A 16,714-nucleotide genomic window follows, 5' to 3' on the forward strand; every position below is an offset into this window, starting at 1 on the left:
GAAAAAGTGTGCGCCCCCGTGGGCCTCATCTTCAAAGTGATCTGCAGACCACGGTGATTCTACTACAGTGCTGCAGACAAAGTGCAACTAGTGCCTGTAGCTTCGTATGCGCTGTGCTTGCGACGTCTAATTCGCGTTGAAGCGACGCTCGCTGCTGCTGCCGTGCCTCCTCACTCCAGCGTTTTGAGAGCGAATTTCCGCGGTCATCGAGCGAGACATGTTCATGTTTACCTGTGCATGTGCACGCGTTACACCGTGCTTGTTAATTTAGTTCGTAATCGGAGCCTCATGGACAAACTGGCTCACGGCCTTATTAAGATCAAAGATGACGTCGTCGTGGCAAGGCCGCCATGGCGGCAAGTGAAGATTAGCGATTTTTTGCTGCCTACCTGCAAATAAAGCCTATCTGAGTGCGTGTGTTTGAGAGCATCGTGACCTAGTTCTTTTCTGGCCGGTAAGTGGCCGCTAAACTGGCATTGGCAGTTAATTCGTACATTGTTTACTGCATACCTAAACGTCGTTCCCGGCCAACTACGTGATAAACGTCGTTCCCGGCCAACTACGTATTAACGAGATTTGACTGTAGTGAAGTATTCAACTTGTCCATAGAACAATGTGTATTTTGAACCTCAGTGTAATAAGTGTGTTTATACATGATTTCAATAAAAAAAAAAAAACTCTAGCTCGTTAGTAGCTGCGCACGTCTGTCAGCGCAATTGAGAGCATACACGGCCCCCCTCCCCCCTGTATGCTGCACTGGGACCGCTGAAGAGAACAGTTCAGTTGAGGGGAAATGGGAATGTATGCAGTGGAAAAGCATACATTCCACTTCATGGTGCCCTTGCATCTATGGTGTCAGTTCCATGTTCATTGCACAGTGAAACAATATAACCAAAGTGACTGCCACCTGAAAACAGAATTTATGGAAAACAAAGGTGGAAACTTTTCTCCAAGATAGAAAAAAGCAAGTGAGTGCATAAATATGGCAAGAAGAGGTTGTGAACCGAGGCTCACACTTTTAATTGAAAATTGAGCTACTTAAGTCTCCCTATTTCTACGTGCACTTTTATGCTCTGCTTCCCTTTGCTGCACCACCTTAAGTTTAGCAGGCTTGTTGCAAGGCTCAGCTAGCACTGCTGAGTGTAGCTAGCTTACACATACAGCCAACCACCTCGACACAGCCAGTTGCTTTGGCAAACGGTGCTAAGGCAAAGCTCTCATGCAGAGGCATGTGTGATGTTGTTGGAATGTCAAGATTGGTGTAAAGTGAGAGTTAAATATAAATGAGTTATGTTTTCCTTTTTCACAAGATTTTTCGTGAGGTTCTATATAGGCAGCAGCTGGATTGTGTTGAGATTAGTTCTACAGGGACCATATTTTGCTAGGTAGAGTTGTTCAGAAGTGTTTTTTGGTAAAGTTGGCTTTGTAATGGAAATGTGTTCTGCTATTAGTACTGTAGTCATTGTATTGGTACTTTTCATTGATCCCATCTCATTTTGTTAACCTGCTTGTTGCAGCATGAATGTCATCATGTTTGTGCAGAAGATTGATGTGAGTTTGTTATTGTGCTTCCTTTTCTAGGACCATGATTTCTTCCAACATTTGGAGATGCACATGCGGTCTGAAAACCCACCACTGTGTGGCAGAGACCACCTTTCATTTAGATCATCTTACTTTCCAGTCAAGGTGAGAGTGATTGTTAGTTATCTACAATGTGTAAGAAACTTATAAGTTGTTCATTAATGTGTTTTATGTGTGGGACTTCGTTTTCAGAATGTTATTGATGGAGACCTATGTGAACAGTTTAACTCTCTTGATCCATCTAAGCAAAAGAGCATCGCAGAGGAGCTTGACAGGAATCCGAGCGAAGTATGATTAATATTTAAGATCTCTGTGTTTTGCATGCCATAAATTTCTCTTCTTTTTTGCACAGGTTTCCAAGAAGTTGGAAGACATTCGGACACGATACGCATTTTGAGCTGCTTCTGGTTGGAAATTCATATCAGTGGTTTTCGAAAGCATGGGTGTCGGCAGGGGGGTGCAATTGGGGCACTTTCACCCCCCCCCTCTCCAAGCCACACTATCACCCCCTGTCCCCCCTCACCCCAACAAAAAATCCCGCCGATACCCATATCCCAAAGCGATTGAGTTTTGTAAATAAATGCATAAATGATGTCTCTACACCTTGTGGATTTCTGCAGAACTGATTTGCCATGTTATATTAATTTGTAACACCTGTCCTTGGTCTCTGTGTTCGTTTTTAAATCTTGTGCCATTAATACACTTTTGACAACACTGTGTCTTGTAGAAAGTAGCATATAGCCTTTTAATTTTACGTTGTTATACCACTAGCTGGAAGACTTGAAGCTCAAGATGCATTTCAAACATTGCATTTCATGCAAGTTTTATTGCTTTGTATCCTACTTTCCTTTGCCCAAGTTTTAAAAATAACAAATTTCTGAACAGGGCCATTATACATGATATATAAGTGCTGGAAAATGCCAAGTTTGTAATCAATGCCTGCTGAACATAAAGAATAAAAACCAAATGATCAACCTGAGCTTGAATACAGTAGGCTACAATACCCATGGATGCAAGCTTCAAATTAATCAGTCTGAAGGGGCCTTGTAAAGTTGTTTTGACTTCCTATTATGTTGTGCAGAAAGATTCCTTCTGTTAGAGTGACCTAGAATATGGGAGAGTGTCCAAAGCGCCGGCTCCGGCGAGGGCCTTTTTCTGTGAACTGCCGCGCCGCGCCGCTGCTGCTCCGGACCCGTGGGCTTTTCGCGCTCGCGAAGCGCACGGGAAGCGAGGGTCATCTGCTACGCGCTGTAGTTTTTGCGTTCGCTTTCCACGCAAAGCACTTAAACTCTATTTAACTTCAACAGTGGGGTGCTGCATGCAGCTTACCCTTCTTTGAGCGTTTCTTTGTGCTTGGGCAGCAAGATAATGCAAAAACTAACGTATCAAACTCATCAGCGCGGCCTAGCTCCGGTGCTAGAGTTCGGGAACGGTATTACGGTAACTGTGCGTGCATGCGTATAAACGCGCTAAGTGAGCCCGTGCAAGGAAATAACGTAAAAAAAAGAAACGTTATTCCCATGGGTACGCGGGCAATAGCACCATGCTTGCAAGAATAAGAGTAACGAAAAAAGTTAATTACTCGCGCAGTCAAGTGAAATACTTACGTGCGTGCAGTGACCGCTTCGCTCACCACTACGTGCATTTCGCTCATGGTTAGTAGTGATTTAGAGCCATACGCATATGTGTTTATTGATAATTTTTTAGCCTCGACAATACTTTATTATGAACAGAGCGCCATGAGAAGGTGTACACGAACAATTCTTGCTGTACGCTAACTCTTCAATACAAACTTCGCGCACGATGTACCTTAAGGTTCACCGTGAGCGAAGCTGGTTTCAAATTCAGACATTCGAAAGAAAAACCATTCCAGCCAATAGGTAAATAAACATAAAAAAGGGTGAACAAATATATATTTTTCTACATTAAAATGAATAGATAGCTACTACTGGCCTAGCTATTCACTCATTTCTTATGTAAAAGTTATTGCAGCAATAGCCTTGTTTTATTAATCCGTGAATCCTCTCTGAAATTACCAACATAACTTCTGATGATATATAATAGTTAACGTGTGATTTTTTACATAAACTAACAAGCATTCATGGCGCGTGATGATGTTTGTGCTTGCATTATATTGAGTGGAAAATTGTCTTGAATATTGCAAACTTCAATGCACTACAAATATCGCTATTGATTCTGCATATCACTAAAATTGTTACCTTCAATCAGTAAAACATGAGAAGTTTATGTTCTGGTGATTAGTTGCCTCTTTCATTACGTAACTACAAGTATGTAAATATTTATCAGTAAGTATATTTGCTGTGTACGAATCAGCGAGCATACGTAATAAATATTCCTAAAGTTACTTTCATGTTAAAATTCGCTTAGTGTTTGCGCTCTTGCAACACAGGAAGGCGAAAGGAGTTGCACATCCGTAAAGCGTCATGTTCGTTTTCTGACGTTCACTCGTAATTATGAAATGAGACGTACGTACACAATGTTGCACTGTTAGCATTTCATTCATTTTGGTTTGTCTTGTTTTTTGCCGCCGTATATTTCTCGCGTACCATTTACGTACACGCCGTGGTAGCTTAGTGACTTTGGCAGGTTGGCTCGAGGACGCGGGTTAGATTGACGGCCACGGCGACTTACATTTCGATGGAGGCGAAATGCATAAAGCACCCGTGTACATAGATATAGGTGCACGTTAAAGAACCCCAGGCGGTCGAAATTACCGGAGCGCTCAAAACGGCGTCTCTCATAGCCATATTAATTGTGATGTTTGGATGTAAAACCCCAGAAGTTATCATTACTATTATTACCCTTTACCTGTGCTCTCAGTTCTTCATGATATATGGGTAAGTTCGACACGTTGAGATCGAGATTAGCATTCAACACGTTCTTATCGTCACACCCACACCACGAGAGGGATTTCTGGACGAAAAATGCGGGTTTGCACCACACGTCATACTGTTGTCGTTAATCGCGACATGAATGCAAGTATGTCAAGTTACTAATGCCATGACCCATCAGTCATCTTAGTCACACATTTGTGCCTTTCCACGCTATACTTTGTGATATATACCAAGTGAACGAGACGTGAGAGTTACGCGGTTAGTATTTATTTTTGGTATACCGCGGCCCCGCTGACGGACACATTCCGCTTCCCAAGAGCCAGTTAAGGATTACGCCTTAATAAAGAAACAGCAGAGCGCGGGAGGCAGTCTTGTAAAACAACTCGAATGCACGAAATAAAAGAAAGGAAACGATAGGGTGTAAAAGCGTTAGCATGAGCTAGCCATATCTGCCCGTTCTTCTGGTTATCATCGCGATCTCCACCTTATTTTCTTCTTCAGCACATTCCCGTTGCTCATTCCACGCATAACTAAATGAAGTAAGCGCGCGGAATGCGTTACTCAAACAGCCGCGTAAGCGCGGACCAAGCGAGCTAGAAGGAAATATACAAAATACCCGTATTCACAGCCAGCAAACGCGTTCTCTGTGCGGTGAGTCACTGCGGTATTACGTTGCGGTGACGTGGCATTTAATATATCCCAAATTATTGCGATGTTGGCTAATAGCAACCAAAATATCAGGCTCGTAGCAGACGCCCGCCGCCTTGGCGCGGCTTCCGCAGCGGAGAAAGCCCACGGGTCCGGTACAGCAGCGCCGCGGCGCGGGAGTTCACACAGAAAGGTCCTCGCTCCTCCCATGCATTCGCGCGGCGCTTTGGACACTCTCCCATATTCTAAGTCACTCTACTTCTGTGCCACAGAGTAACATGCAAAAATATTGTAAATTATGGAATTGAATGTCCTAATGCTGCATAGCAGCTTTTAATTTAACTTAAAAATTAATTTTGACCACTTCAAGTGCTATAACTTGCGCCATGTGGAATATATAAAAAAAGTAATGTCCACATCTTCAAGTAATGCAACTCAAGCATTAGAACTGTGTTGCCTGCCACAGGCGGTTTGTAAAATTGTGTATAGGCTAAAGAAAATGCGCGGTATAAAGCGAACAGCACTACAGTAAAACTTTGTTAATTCGACCCTCGTTAAATCGGATAATTCCGACTTGTCCTCTGGTCCTAGCCGGCGTATGCATTATTCAATGCAATAAAAATTTCGTTAATTCGGACAAATTTCGGAGCTCGGTCTAGTGAGGAGCGCCGCAAATGTGTGACGCAAAAACGGCGCTAGCGTCCAACCGAAATGAAGCGGTAGAGCCCGCATCGCCGTAGTCTAGCGGACATCGCGCGTGAATGTAATGCCATTGCTCCCCGGGTTATATATATATATATATATGAGGCATTGGCGAATGACAGCAATGCCTGGTGCCTATTTGTGTCCTTAAAGCCGTTATTCTTGCGTTTACCGCCACGCATAACACCGTGTTGGCCGCATGCTTTCATAATTGCGTAGTCGCCATCCATGTTCGCATCACTAGCGACCGCGGTTTCATCCGCAGTTGCAGCGAACGGTAGTTCTGACTCTGACTCGGTGCATGCGTCGGCCACGTGCCCTGAACACTGCAAAGTAGAGATGGGTCGCTCAGGAGCGAGCCGGATCTTGTGAGCGGCTCTTTTTAAAGAGCGAGTGAGCGGTCGTTCAGTAAAAATGAGCGGCGGTTCTTTTGGAGAAAGGGAGCCGATTCTCTCGCGTTCAGAGAGCCGTGCCGATGCGTTCCGTCAGAGCAGGGTCTTCTGCTGGGTGCGACTTCCGCGCCATCTATTAGCGGTATGAGAAAGCAACTGCCCTCCCGCCCTTCCTCGCAAGAGTCGCCTTCGGCTGAAGAACGAAAGAACCGCCGCTCCCTCGCTCTTCAAAAGAGCGACTCAAAAGATCCGGCTCGCTCCTGAGCGCTCAGGAGCGGGCCGCTCTTTTGAAGACCGAGGGAGCCGTGGTTCAGTAAGTGAGCGGCGGTTCTTTCGGAGTGATGAAGCCGGTTCTCTCTCCTTGAATGAGCCGTGCCAAACCGTTCCGTCAGAGCTGGGTCTTCTGCTGGGTTTCGATGTTTTTCGATTTCTGACCGACGAATGGTGTCCGTTGTGGGCCGACTCGCGCTACTGGTACTCGCTCGCAGTGTGTAGTGTGCGCAGCAGTCCCCTTGGTTTTTTTGTGCGTCTTATGGTGTGGGGCACCCGATGCCACCGAGGGGAGAAGTAAAGAATTGGCAAAGGATAGTACCGTTCGTTGCCTGCTGCTCTGCGAACGATGTCGCACGACTCTCGCCGATCGCACATCGTGCGCTGGTCCAATAACACTTCTAAGATGGTCTTCCGTGTCTTTAAAGGCCCCTAAACCACCTAAGATGTTTTTTGAACATTTCAAGTAAACGCGCAGCAGGGGAATCTGGTGATGTCAACTGCGGAAACGATGTCCATTTGTTGAACAAGAACCTACGACTTCCGGTTAGTCTGCTAGCAGGTACGCGCGCTTTCTGTTCTTCCTCGTCGTGTTGCTCGTTTGTGCGCCCTTGCGAATCTGTAATTACAGCCCGCAACGCAAGTGCACAGTCGTGCTTAGCAGTCTGATTAGCTGCGCGAACAGAGTGCGACAGTGTTGGCCTTTCCAGACGTGCGCGCAACACAGGGTCTGTAGCGGTACGCTTCGCATAACACGGGCCGGCACCGCAGCAACCGCGGGTAGCCGAGAAGCGCCGAGTCCACGTTACCGGCACGGTAACTCATCGCACGCCGCTTGCCATTCGCGGGCCGCCGTTCGACAGCGGTTCTTGCTCGCGAACGGCGAGATTTCCTTGCCGTACGTAGAGCTAGGATGAGACCGGGACTCATTTGTGTGGCAGATTCACCGCCGCTGATCGCTCGACGGCGTCGATATCGTCACTAGGCCTTTTCTGGTTCCCTTCAAAGCTAAAACGGACGGCGCTTTGAAATGAAATACCGACGCTCACAAGCCGCAATATTTTCTTATAGTTGTTATCGCTCTTCACAATACTTGTACGCAAAGAAGAAAATACGCTGATATTAGCGGCGCCGTCGGCTGCGATGCGAGCACAGCCGAGCCCGTTGTCTCCCAGCTGATGTTTTCGTTGCCTGTGGCGGAGGCGCGCAGGTTCGCGGTCGTTGATTGGGCCATTGATGGTGCAGCGAGCGGGGCGCCGGCCGAACTGCCGTCTAAAAGTAGCGCCATCCACTTCTCTCCTCCTCCGTTCCACTATCGCGCTCGGCGCGACCGGCGAGATATCGACAGTGGCGCCGCCTGCGTCGGGCCTGCCGTGGCAGACGACAGCTAACGCGCTACCAGAGGAAATCCGAGGAAAACTTCGATCGCGCCCTGCGGAGACGTTTTTGAGGCGCGATTTTGCTTCGTCAGTCAGTAACTGGTCTTAATAATGCCGTTTTGGAAGTAGCAACGCGACGATGTGAGACGGCGCAAATATCAAGTGTGCAGCAAGCGTTTGCGCACGCCGGATGGTAAACAAAAAAAGCCTTTTGCCCTCGCCTTGTCGGTTGCGGCAACTTAAGGCGCAGCAGCATGCCATCACAACGAAGTTCTTGTCCCTAACACGTTTGATCCGTTTGTGCGTACAGAACTTTCGTCGCACAGGCCCGAGAATGGCAGTCGGAGCGCGCTGGAAAGAAAAAAATATACAAAAGCGCGACGCGAACTTCCACGTGACACGGATTGGCCAATGGGGGAGCGGAGGAGGCTGGGGCGACAGGAGGCGGCTAAGAGAGGGCGAGGAGGAAGCGCCGGGGTGAGCGCGGTGGCGGCAAGATCTAAGAATGGCGCTACTTTTATAAATATAGGGGTTTTACTTTGGACACCTCTCGCGCGGCAGACGTTCTACGGCACTGGCGGACGGTTCGCCGTCGGTACATGTGCCGCTAGCGTGGACGTGACCGGAAGTACGGTGGCTAGAAGGGGGAGGTGGGAGCAACGCAGCCGTCGGTGAGCGCGGCGCGTGTTGCAGTGATTCATGATGCCGAGTGGTGGCGCGCGCGTCGACACTAAGATGCCTCCGCTGTAGTTTGGCTGCTGCCGGAGCTAGCGAGTGCGCTCGGTTTGCATGGTTCTGTTCGGTTCTTTTAGCTCCACGGCTCATTGCTGTTTGCATTCACGCTGTGCAGTTCTACCTCCTTGTGGTGACAATAGTTTTACACGTTGCCATGCCGTAAGAAGCCATGGCAAGTCGCATGAAACGACAGACGCACTGTTTTGCGCCGTGCTGCGCAACAGGCTATGTATCTGCTAGAAAAGCAGAAGAAAAAAAAAACCCTTTCTCGGTGCCTGATGACGATGAGGCACTTAAAGCGTGGCAGCGGCGCGGGCCCCATGCATACCTATAAGGCCTTAAACAGGACTTGGAAGATCTGCGAGCTGCACTTCGAACCCCAGTTGAATCATCTACAGGGTGTCCCAACTATCATGCAACAAGATTTAAAAATACCCTAATGCCCCGTAGCTAGACAGAACCAAGGCAATGTTGTTTGCCGTCGCTTGTAGATACTCCGATTATTTCTTGCATTCCGCTTAATTACATAATTCGACTTAATCAACTTCTCGAATATTACAATTAGATGAAAAGTGTCAATGTGAAAATTGTAGAACAACTTAATGAACTACCGATACAACTTTCTTTTGCTCAATACGTGCTACATAAAAGTGTTTTTCCGAGCGTGAAAGAAGCCAGCGAATACACGCAAAGTGCCTCGAGCGGCCAGTCGCGCGGCAATTTTGCGTGTATTCGCGGGCTTCTTTCACGCTTGGAAAAACACTTTTATGTAGCACGTATTGAGCTACAGAAAGCTCTACAGGTAGTTTTTCAAGTTGCTCTACAATTTTCACATTGGCACTTTTCATCTAATTATAATATTTGAGAAGTTGGTTAATTATTGAAGCCTAATTATGTAATTAGGCGGAATGCAAAAATAATCTGAGTATCTAAAAGCGACGACAAACAACATTGCCTTGGTTCTGTACAGCTACGGGGCATTTGCATATTTTTAAATCTTGTTGCATCATAGTTCTGACACCCTGTATAATGGATCATATAATCAAGTGCTGTACGTCGTCCTTTTGAGTATTCTTCATGTCCCCGCCGTTCTAGTTCATCAGCGACTAAAATAAGTTAGTTTACTTAACTCCTATGTGGAATGATTTCTAAAGCATCATATATTGGTATTAACCAATTTGACGAGCAGGATGCAGTGCGTTGCAGTAATATGACCTAAGGAGCTCTTCACTGCGAGCCTAGTAATCGGTGCAGCTTTTTTTACCCACACCACTAGCATAATCTTCTTCGCATTAGCTGAAATCATTCTTTTTTTCACTCCCGACGATTCGGGAAAGCACGTAAAACGCGTGCGACCGAGACGAGCGAAAAATATTTGTGCCGGCCGTGACGTGCCCGAATCTAATGCATTTTAACACTTAACCGCTCATCAGAGGATAGCTGCTATTCATTTATTGTCTCCTCTACTAACAAGGCACGATATGCATTATCTTAACGCTAGTTATGTCAAATATGCGACCGCTAATTGTGAACAGAAACGCCCGCTTCGAAGCCCGCGGCACCAACCGCCGTGCTTCCGCGCCCGGGGAGCGATCTTGCTGTCGACTGCAGCGCCGCCGCTGCTGTCATGATTGCTTGCAACACTCCGCCGCCACCGTTGCTCTCACCTCCCCCTTCTAGACACCGTACCGGAAGTATGCAGTGTTTTGAGAAGCGCGTTGGTGATGACGTTTGTCACGTGACCTTTCGAGAAGCACTCGGCGAGGAGGGGAGACCAGCCGATGAGGAGAGTAGCGAAGGAAAGAGCGAAATGAGCGAGGGCCGTTTTTCGATCATCAAACGCGTGTAACTCCGCTATTACGGCACCATTTCGAAAAATTCTCGGCTACGTGTTCGTTGTAGACTCGTGCACAGCTGAAAAACCACAACTAAATTTCGACCTCTGGGTCGTTTAGGGGCCCTTTAACGACAAGAGGTGAACGTACAGTTTACGTCCTGGTCTTCATTTGTGCTAATTACTGTAGTCATGAAAATGTCGCCCATGACATTCACTTCAGTGCATTTTCTGAGCGTGTATCATTAGCACGTCAATAAAACGAGGCCAATGATCTGTTGTGTTGTACGTAATACAACTTCATTTTTTTTTTTTTTTTGTCCTGGTGTATGATGGCATGATCGCCAGTATCGCGCGTGCACACAAGAGGAAAAAAAAAAAAAAAAAAAAAAAAAGGTACGTGCGGCAGTTTTGTGGATCTTTCGCATGATTTTTGTATTGTACTTCAAGAAATGATTTCTACATTCATATTGCATGGCGTTACAGCTTACTCATATTATAGTGAACATACGTACGTGAATGAATGAATAAAGTTGAAACATAATGTACAATCATTTTGTGTTCTTAGTTTGACAAAAGTTGATTTTAAAGTGCCACAAAAACGGGCAAGCTTCTGTAATGATGATGAAGTTACATATTTTTTTTCTGAAAAAAGTACGTCGCATTCTGCCTGTCATAATATCATAAGCATTTTATCCTCAATATCAGAAACGAAAGCTTCATTACAACTAAAAATTCACGCTTTTAATATATGTAAAAATATTCTATAAACATAGCAAAAATACCAATAACACGGTTATTAAATTATGCATATATAGTTTTTTTCTCAAAGCCACTAACTATAGAATATGCATAATACAGGTTGCACGTTTAAGGGGGGACGTGGCTTTGAAAATCAACTTCCTGATTTCTTTATGGATGTTGATGAAAATTGGCACAAATGTTTAGAATGTCTCCCTGATACTTCCATAAAAGTTTCATAGTGATACCTTGAGAACATTTTATTGAGCAGAATTTTTCTCTCTTGAACTTTCTGGAGGTCCTGGAGAGCTTAAAAAACATGATGGAAGGCTCGTTGAGTATTGCCTGCATAGCTCAATGCGTGCTGAAGGTCGTGACAGTCTTAATTTTTTTTTTTTCGCAACACAAATTTTTTAGATAGTCATTTTTCAAGTTACCTTCGCACCAAGCACACTTTCGGGGTGAACGAATAGCCACGCCATAAATTTATAAAATGTCAAGATAAAAATGCGAGACTGTCTCGACCTGCACTGTAGTCCAAGGAACGTGACAAAAAAAAACAGAATCAAAATAGGCTAAACGGTAACAAAGAAATCAGCTCCAGAAACTGAGCAGAAAGGCGAAAAAACAGTTTTGAGAAAACGGCTCTCAAAGTTGCACCTTCTCTTCAGTTCTCTAAAACGCACCAATGTGTTTTGTGACGTGGGGCTTCTTGGACATGTGGCCTCTGGTCTGCTGAGCGTTCGTTCTGCCTTTTTCATGTTTGTATGGCATTCTTTACTGCTGCTCTACAAAGAGCATGGTGCCTGGGTTTCAAACCAAGTGAGGTGCAGAACTATGTGGGCATAAATATACAGTAGTTCTGGCGTTGTACCTGCAGACTGCCTCATTGATAGCAGCCTATAGTGCAGTCAGTGAGGCATTGTTTTCTTTTGGTAGAATCGACCATGTTACTGAATGAAGGCTCTCAGCAGCCTTCTGAATCATCTTCCATTGACAATGGCTATGGAGGTTAGGAGAGCCACTGATAGATAGGCAGCAATGTAGCTGCTAGGTGCTTTCCAGCCTGTACTTTTTGTATCATGCCTCACTTCGGGCCGATTCACACTTGCGACTAGGCGAGGTCGCGCGACCAAGTTGGTCGCAAAGCGACCAGTCGCAAGTAGTCGCAAATGGTCGCTTTTCTCGAAATGCGACCGTGTCGGGCCAGTCGCTCACTGCTCGATTTTTCAGTCGCGCGACCACAGTCGCAGAACAGCTGAACCAATCAGATGCGAAGGAACAGGACGTCCGTATACGCAGACGCTTATTTTACGCGGAGATGATCGACATTTCTAGCAGACGTGAACGGCATATCGTGATACATTTCGGTTTAGCGACTCGTCGGTCGCATTTGTAAGTGTGAACATCATTCGTCTTGAGTAGTTTTCTGGTCGCCAGTCGCAATCATGGTCGCGCGACCTCGCCTAGTCGCAAGTGTGAATGGGCCCTTCTACAGCCAGGTGTCTGTGCCAGCCCAAGTGGCCTAGTGAACAGAGCTCATGATGAGGTTCTCTTTATGAAGGGGTGGTATGATAGGTATTATTACTAGATATCGTGGCATTACCGTTTTACGATAACAGAGTCGGCGCGCGATGTGCTAAGTCGCGGGTCGATCCGAGGTGCCGATGTGCGAAATGCCTGGTCGCGGGTCCGCGGAATAGACGCTCGACGAGCTTAGTCGCGCAGTCCGAGGTGCCGATGCGCGAAATGCCTGGTCGCGGGTCCAAACGCTCGGTAAGCTCAATCGCGCAGTCCGAGGTGCCGACGCGCGAAATGCCTAGCCACGGCTCCGAGGAATAGACGCTCGAGGTGTCGACACTCCATGAGCGATGTGCCGACACGCGAAATGCCTAGCCGCGGGCTCGAGGAGTCGACGCTCGAGGTGCCGACGCGCGAAGTGCCTAGTCGCGGGTCCGAGTCGACACTCGATGAGCGATGTGCCGACGCGCGAAATGCCTAGCCGCGGGCTCGAGGAGTCGATCCTCGATTAGCTTAGTCGCACAGTCCGAGGTGCCGACGCGCGAAATGCCTAGCCGCGGCCTCGGGGAGTCGACGCTCGCGGTGCCGACGCGCGAAGTGCGTAGCCGCGGGTCCGAGGAGTCGACACTTGTTGAGCGATGTGCCGACGCGCGAAATGCGTAGCCGCGGGCTCGAGAAGTCGACGCTCGATTTGCTTAGTCGCGCAGTCGGAGGCGCCAACGCACGAAATGCTTAGGCAAGGATCCGAGAAGTCCGCGCGCGATGTGCTTCATCGCCGAGTCGGAGACGCCTACGCGCGAGAGGCTTAGCCGCGTGTCCGAGAATTCCGTGCCTGAAGCTGCTCGGAATGCTTAGCCGCGGGTTTGAGACGTCCACAAAAAGCGGGATCGGCCACACTACTGCTATGTCCACGTAGCGCCCGCTTTAACACTCGTCGAAATTACGGAAACTGTCCGGAGCTCGCGAGGACACCGCAACAAGCGGAGCAGACGACGCCATCACGGAGCGAGCACCGAACCAATGGCGAACCGCGCTGGAGTCACGTGGCGGGCGCGGCCAATCGGTGGCTCCGGCACGACCTTCAATCATTTGCTTTTTGTGTGCTTGTTTCTGTATGGAGGAGATAGCTGAAGCGGCAGATTTGAAGACGGAGAAATGCGCTTTCCAACGAGACCAAGATGGCGGCGCTCGGCTGCGCCGTTAGGGTGGCTAGCCACCCTAGCGCCGTTCCGAAGATATCGTGGCTTGAAAAACGCCGTTTTTTTCGCGATTTCCGCGGAATTTTTCGGCACCTTGGCTGATACAACAATTTTTTTAGAGCACTTCTACTTGGTTTTCAGTGATGATATTTCGGAATCGGATAGAATAAGAGTTACAGAAACTGAAAATGTGATTTTCAAAAAATCGATTTTTTAGCAATTTTTCGCGATGCGAAAGCCGCGTCCCCCCTTAAGTGAACCGGTGAGCCGTTCAAATGAACCGGTTCATTTCAGTGAGCTGAGCCGTTCCGAGCCGCTCACTGAAGTGAGCCGTTTTGCCCATCTCTACTGCAAAGTCGCCGCTCATAATCACGTCGATATAGTGGCCGCGGTTTCATCCGCAGCGGTTGCGGCGAACAGTTGTTTCGTTTTGACTCGGTGCAAAGCTGTTGATGAATATCACCGGCTACATCGCGCAGTAGTGCAAAGAGTGTCGCAAATGAAGGCGCGTGCCGCGGCCGTGCTGCGAAGTGGCGAGATAAGAATTTCAGCTTCCGCTCTACTTTTGTGCAAAATAGCAATAGGATTTGCTAATTCATTCACTAAATAAAAGCCTGTTGACGTAAGCATTTGCTTATTGTTTTTTGGGTACCTTCGATAATTTGGCATTCGGTTAATTCGAACATTTTTTTTCAGTCCCGTGAAATTCGAATTAACGAGGTTTTACTGTACAAGGAAATGAACATGACATGTGATACCATCAAACCTTGTTAAAATAAAGCTACATCCAACATGAAAATATAAGCGTATATAGTATTCGTTACATCCTGACATCTGCAACGAAAGGTATTAATGTATTACTGCATTATTTTTAATGCATATCCATGTTCATTGTATCGAGGTTCAACTGTATTGCTTTTCATGCTACTTGACATCCACTGCTCAAAATTGCTGCTATTTGCTGCTGTAGTCAATGGATTTTTGATCAGGGCATTCAAATATTGAATGCCATGATCTTGCACTGCAGGAGCTGAAACCTAACTTATTGCGCAAGAACGGTAAGACTAGCACTAACCCCTTCTGTGTCCAGTTTGTGAACGCTAAAAGAGTAGTCGGGGAATACCAACTAGCCTGAGCTCTCATTGAGCTTAGACATCACCATAACCCATATATGCACACAATCAGTTGTGCAAAGTTCATTCAAAGGGATACTAATGAACACTTACTTAAGCTGTATTTGTAACTTATGTTCCTAAAAGTGTCTTTGTAAGCCAGTGTGCAAGAAAAAAAAAAGATACAAGTGGTGGAACCATTTTTTTTTAAGTTTGCGCACCAGCTCCCCTGACGGTGTCTCCTCCTGTATAATTAGTTGTTTATCAATAACATTTCCTGTGCCCAAACTGCCAAAATATGAGAAAATACTTCGAAATCTCTGCCATCACACTGATGTACTGGAGCGGTCATGCAAAATTCCGAAAAAAGTTTGTTCTTCTTAATAATCAATGTTTTTGAGCCAAAGGAATGCAAAAAGTGTTTAGCAAGAAACACTAGGCTAAGCTGATTTAGTGTTCCTTTAAAGGGCCCCTAAACAATCTGCAACATTTTTTTACACATTTAAAAAACTTGCACATTGCATAGAGAATGCCATGACAATCGTCTCTGGCAAATGCAGCAGCACTCTGTGCCATGGGAATGCCACAAATTCAAGAAACAATGCCCTGCTCCCCTCCTGGCCTTTCCGATGCCTCCTTCGTGCATTTTGATGTCAACGGGGTGCTCTAGGTGAAAACTCTATTGGTCAGGGAACGACAGTGCTAACATGACAATAGCCAACTGTGTTCGAGGGGGGCTTGCCCATTGTGCGCCACTGAACCTTTTTATGAAACTTCCATTCCGTCGGCTTTATGCGGAGAGCGATTAGGGGTGGAGAATGTAGGAGCCTTTGTTTTGGCATGCCGGTGAGACCCGCTGTTTTCACTGCACTGCATAAAGTTGTTGAGCAAATGACCGCAAGGGGGAGAGGGTGGGAGTGGGGAGGGCAGCAAAGCACAGAGGCAGCCACGTAGTCGTTCATCAAACGCCTGTAATTTTGCTATTACTGCACCATTTCAATATATTCTTGCGGCTATATGTTCATAGTAGACTAGCACACATCAGTCACTATTCAACTAATTTTTGAGCTCGGAGTGGTGTGGGGGCCCTTTATATCGTTACTGTGCCTATAGAAATCGATCAGTTTGATTGACAGTTTTTCTACGCTTTGTTTTTATGTTCGAATTCTACTAGCAAAATCATTGCACCATCTGAAATGACGACTGAACTTGTACTATTTGTCAGATTTTGGAATATTTAGACAGATTGTGGGGGGGTCTTCAAAAATAAAACTTTGGCTAAGTATCATCGAAACTAGCCTCCAGTGCTCCTAGCACTTCTTCAATAAAAAAAAAAGCAATATTTGCGCTTTGGTTTTCTCGGCAACATAATTTTTAATTGACGGCAGCAGCGAAGAGACAGAAGCTTCCCTCGAGCTGTCAATTTTCCAATAGGCTGTTTTAACGATGTCTCAAGCAACAGTAGATGCTCATGAGTACATGCTCTATTGATAATTGTGCTCAACTAATATCAAGTGCAACTTTCTTTTCACCACTGTGGGTTGCTTTTATCCAAACAGCGTTTTGACATCGTATGTACAGTTACGAGCAATCTTTCCCATCATGTGGGGTTTTGACTTGCACAAGAGCACGCAGTTGATTTCAGACTGACCTTAGACTGAAGCTTGACTAGCTAATATCTTACATTTTGAACACCACTTCTGCAAGTGCCTTTATTCATTACTGTACAGCACTGTAAAGGAACT

General features: G+C 46.4%; 1 protein-coding gene across 1 annotated transcript in view; it reads left to right on the plus strand.

Moving 5' to 3' along the window:
* The window catches only part of LOC119431754 (splicing factor 3B subunit 3), an 82,495-nt gene extending 80,314 nt beyond the window's left edge, over window positions 1-2,181 (plus strand). The window contains exons 24-26 of the mRNA XM_037699225.2: window positions 1,582-1,686; window positions 1,774-1,869; window positions 1,934-2,181. Coding sequence (XP_037555153.1) covers window positions 1,582-1,686; window positions 1,774-1,869; window positions 1,934-1,978 — 246 coding nt within the window. The 3' untranslated portion in view covers window positions 1,979-2,181. The remainder of the gene's footprint in view (window positions 1-1,581; window positions 1,687-1,773; window positions 1,870-1,933) is intronic.
* The last annotated feature ends 14,533 nt before the right edge of the window (window positions 2,182-16,714 follow it).

This window comes from Dermacentor silvarum, chromosome 1 (assembly GCF_013339745.2).
Source record: "Dermacentor silvarum isolate Dsil-2018 chromosome 1, BIME_Dsil_1.4, whole genome shotgun sequence".
Taxonomy (NCBI): domain Eukaryota; kingdom Metazoa; phylum Arthropoda; class Arachnida; order Ixodida; family Ixodidae; genus Dermacentor; species Dermacentor silvarum.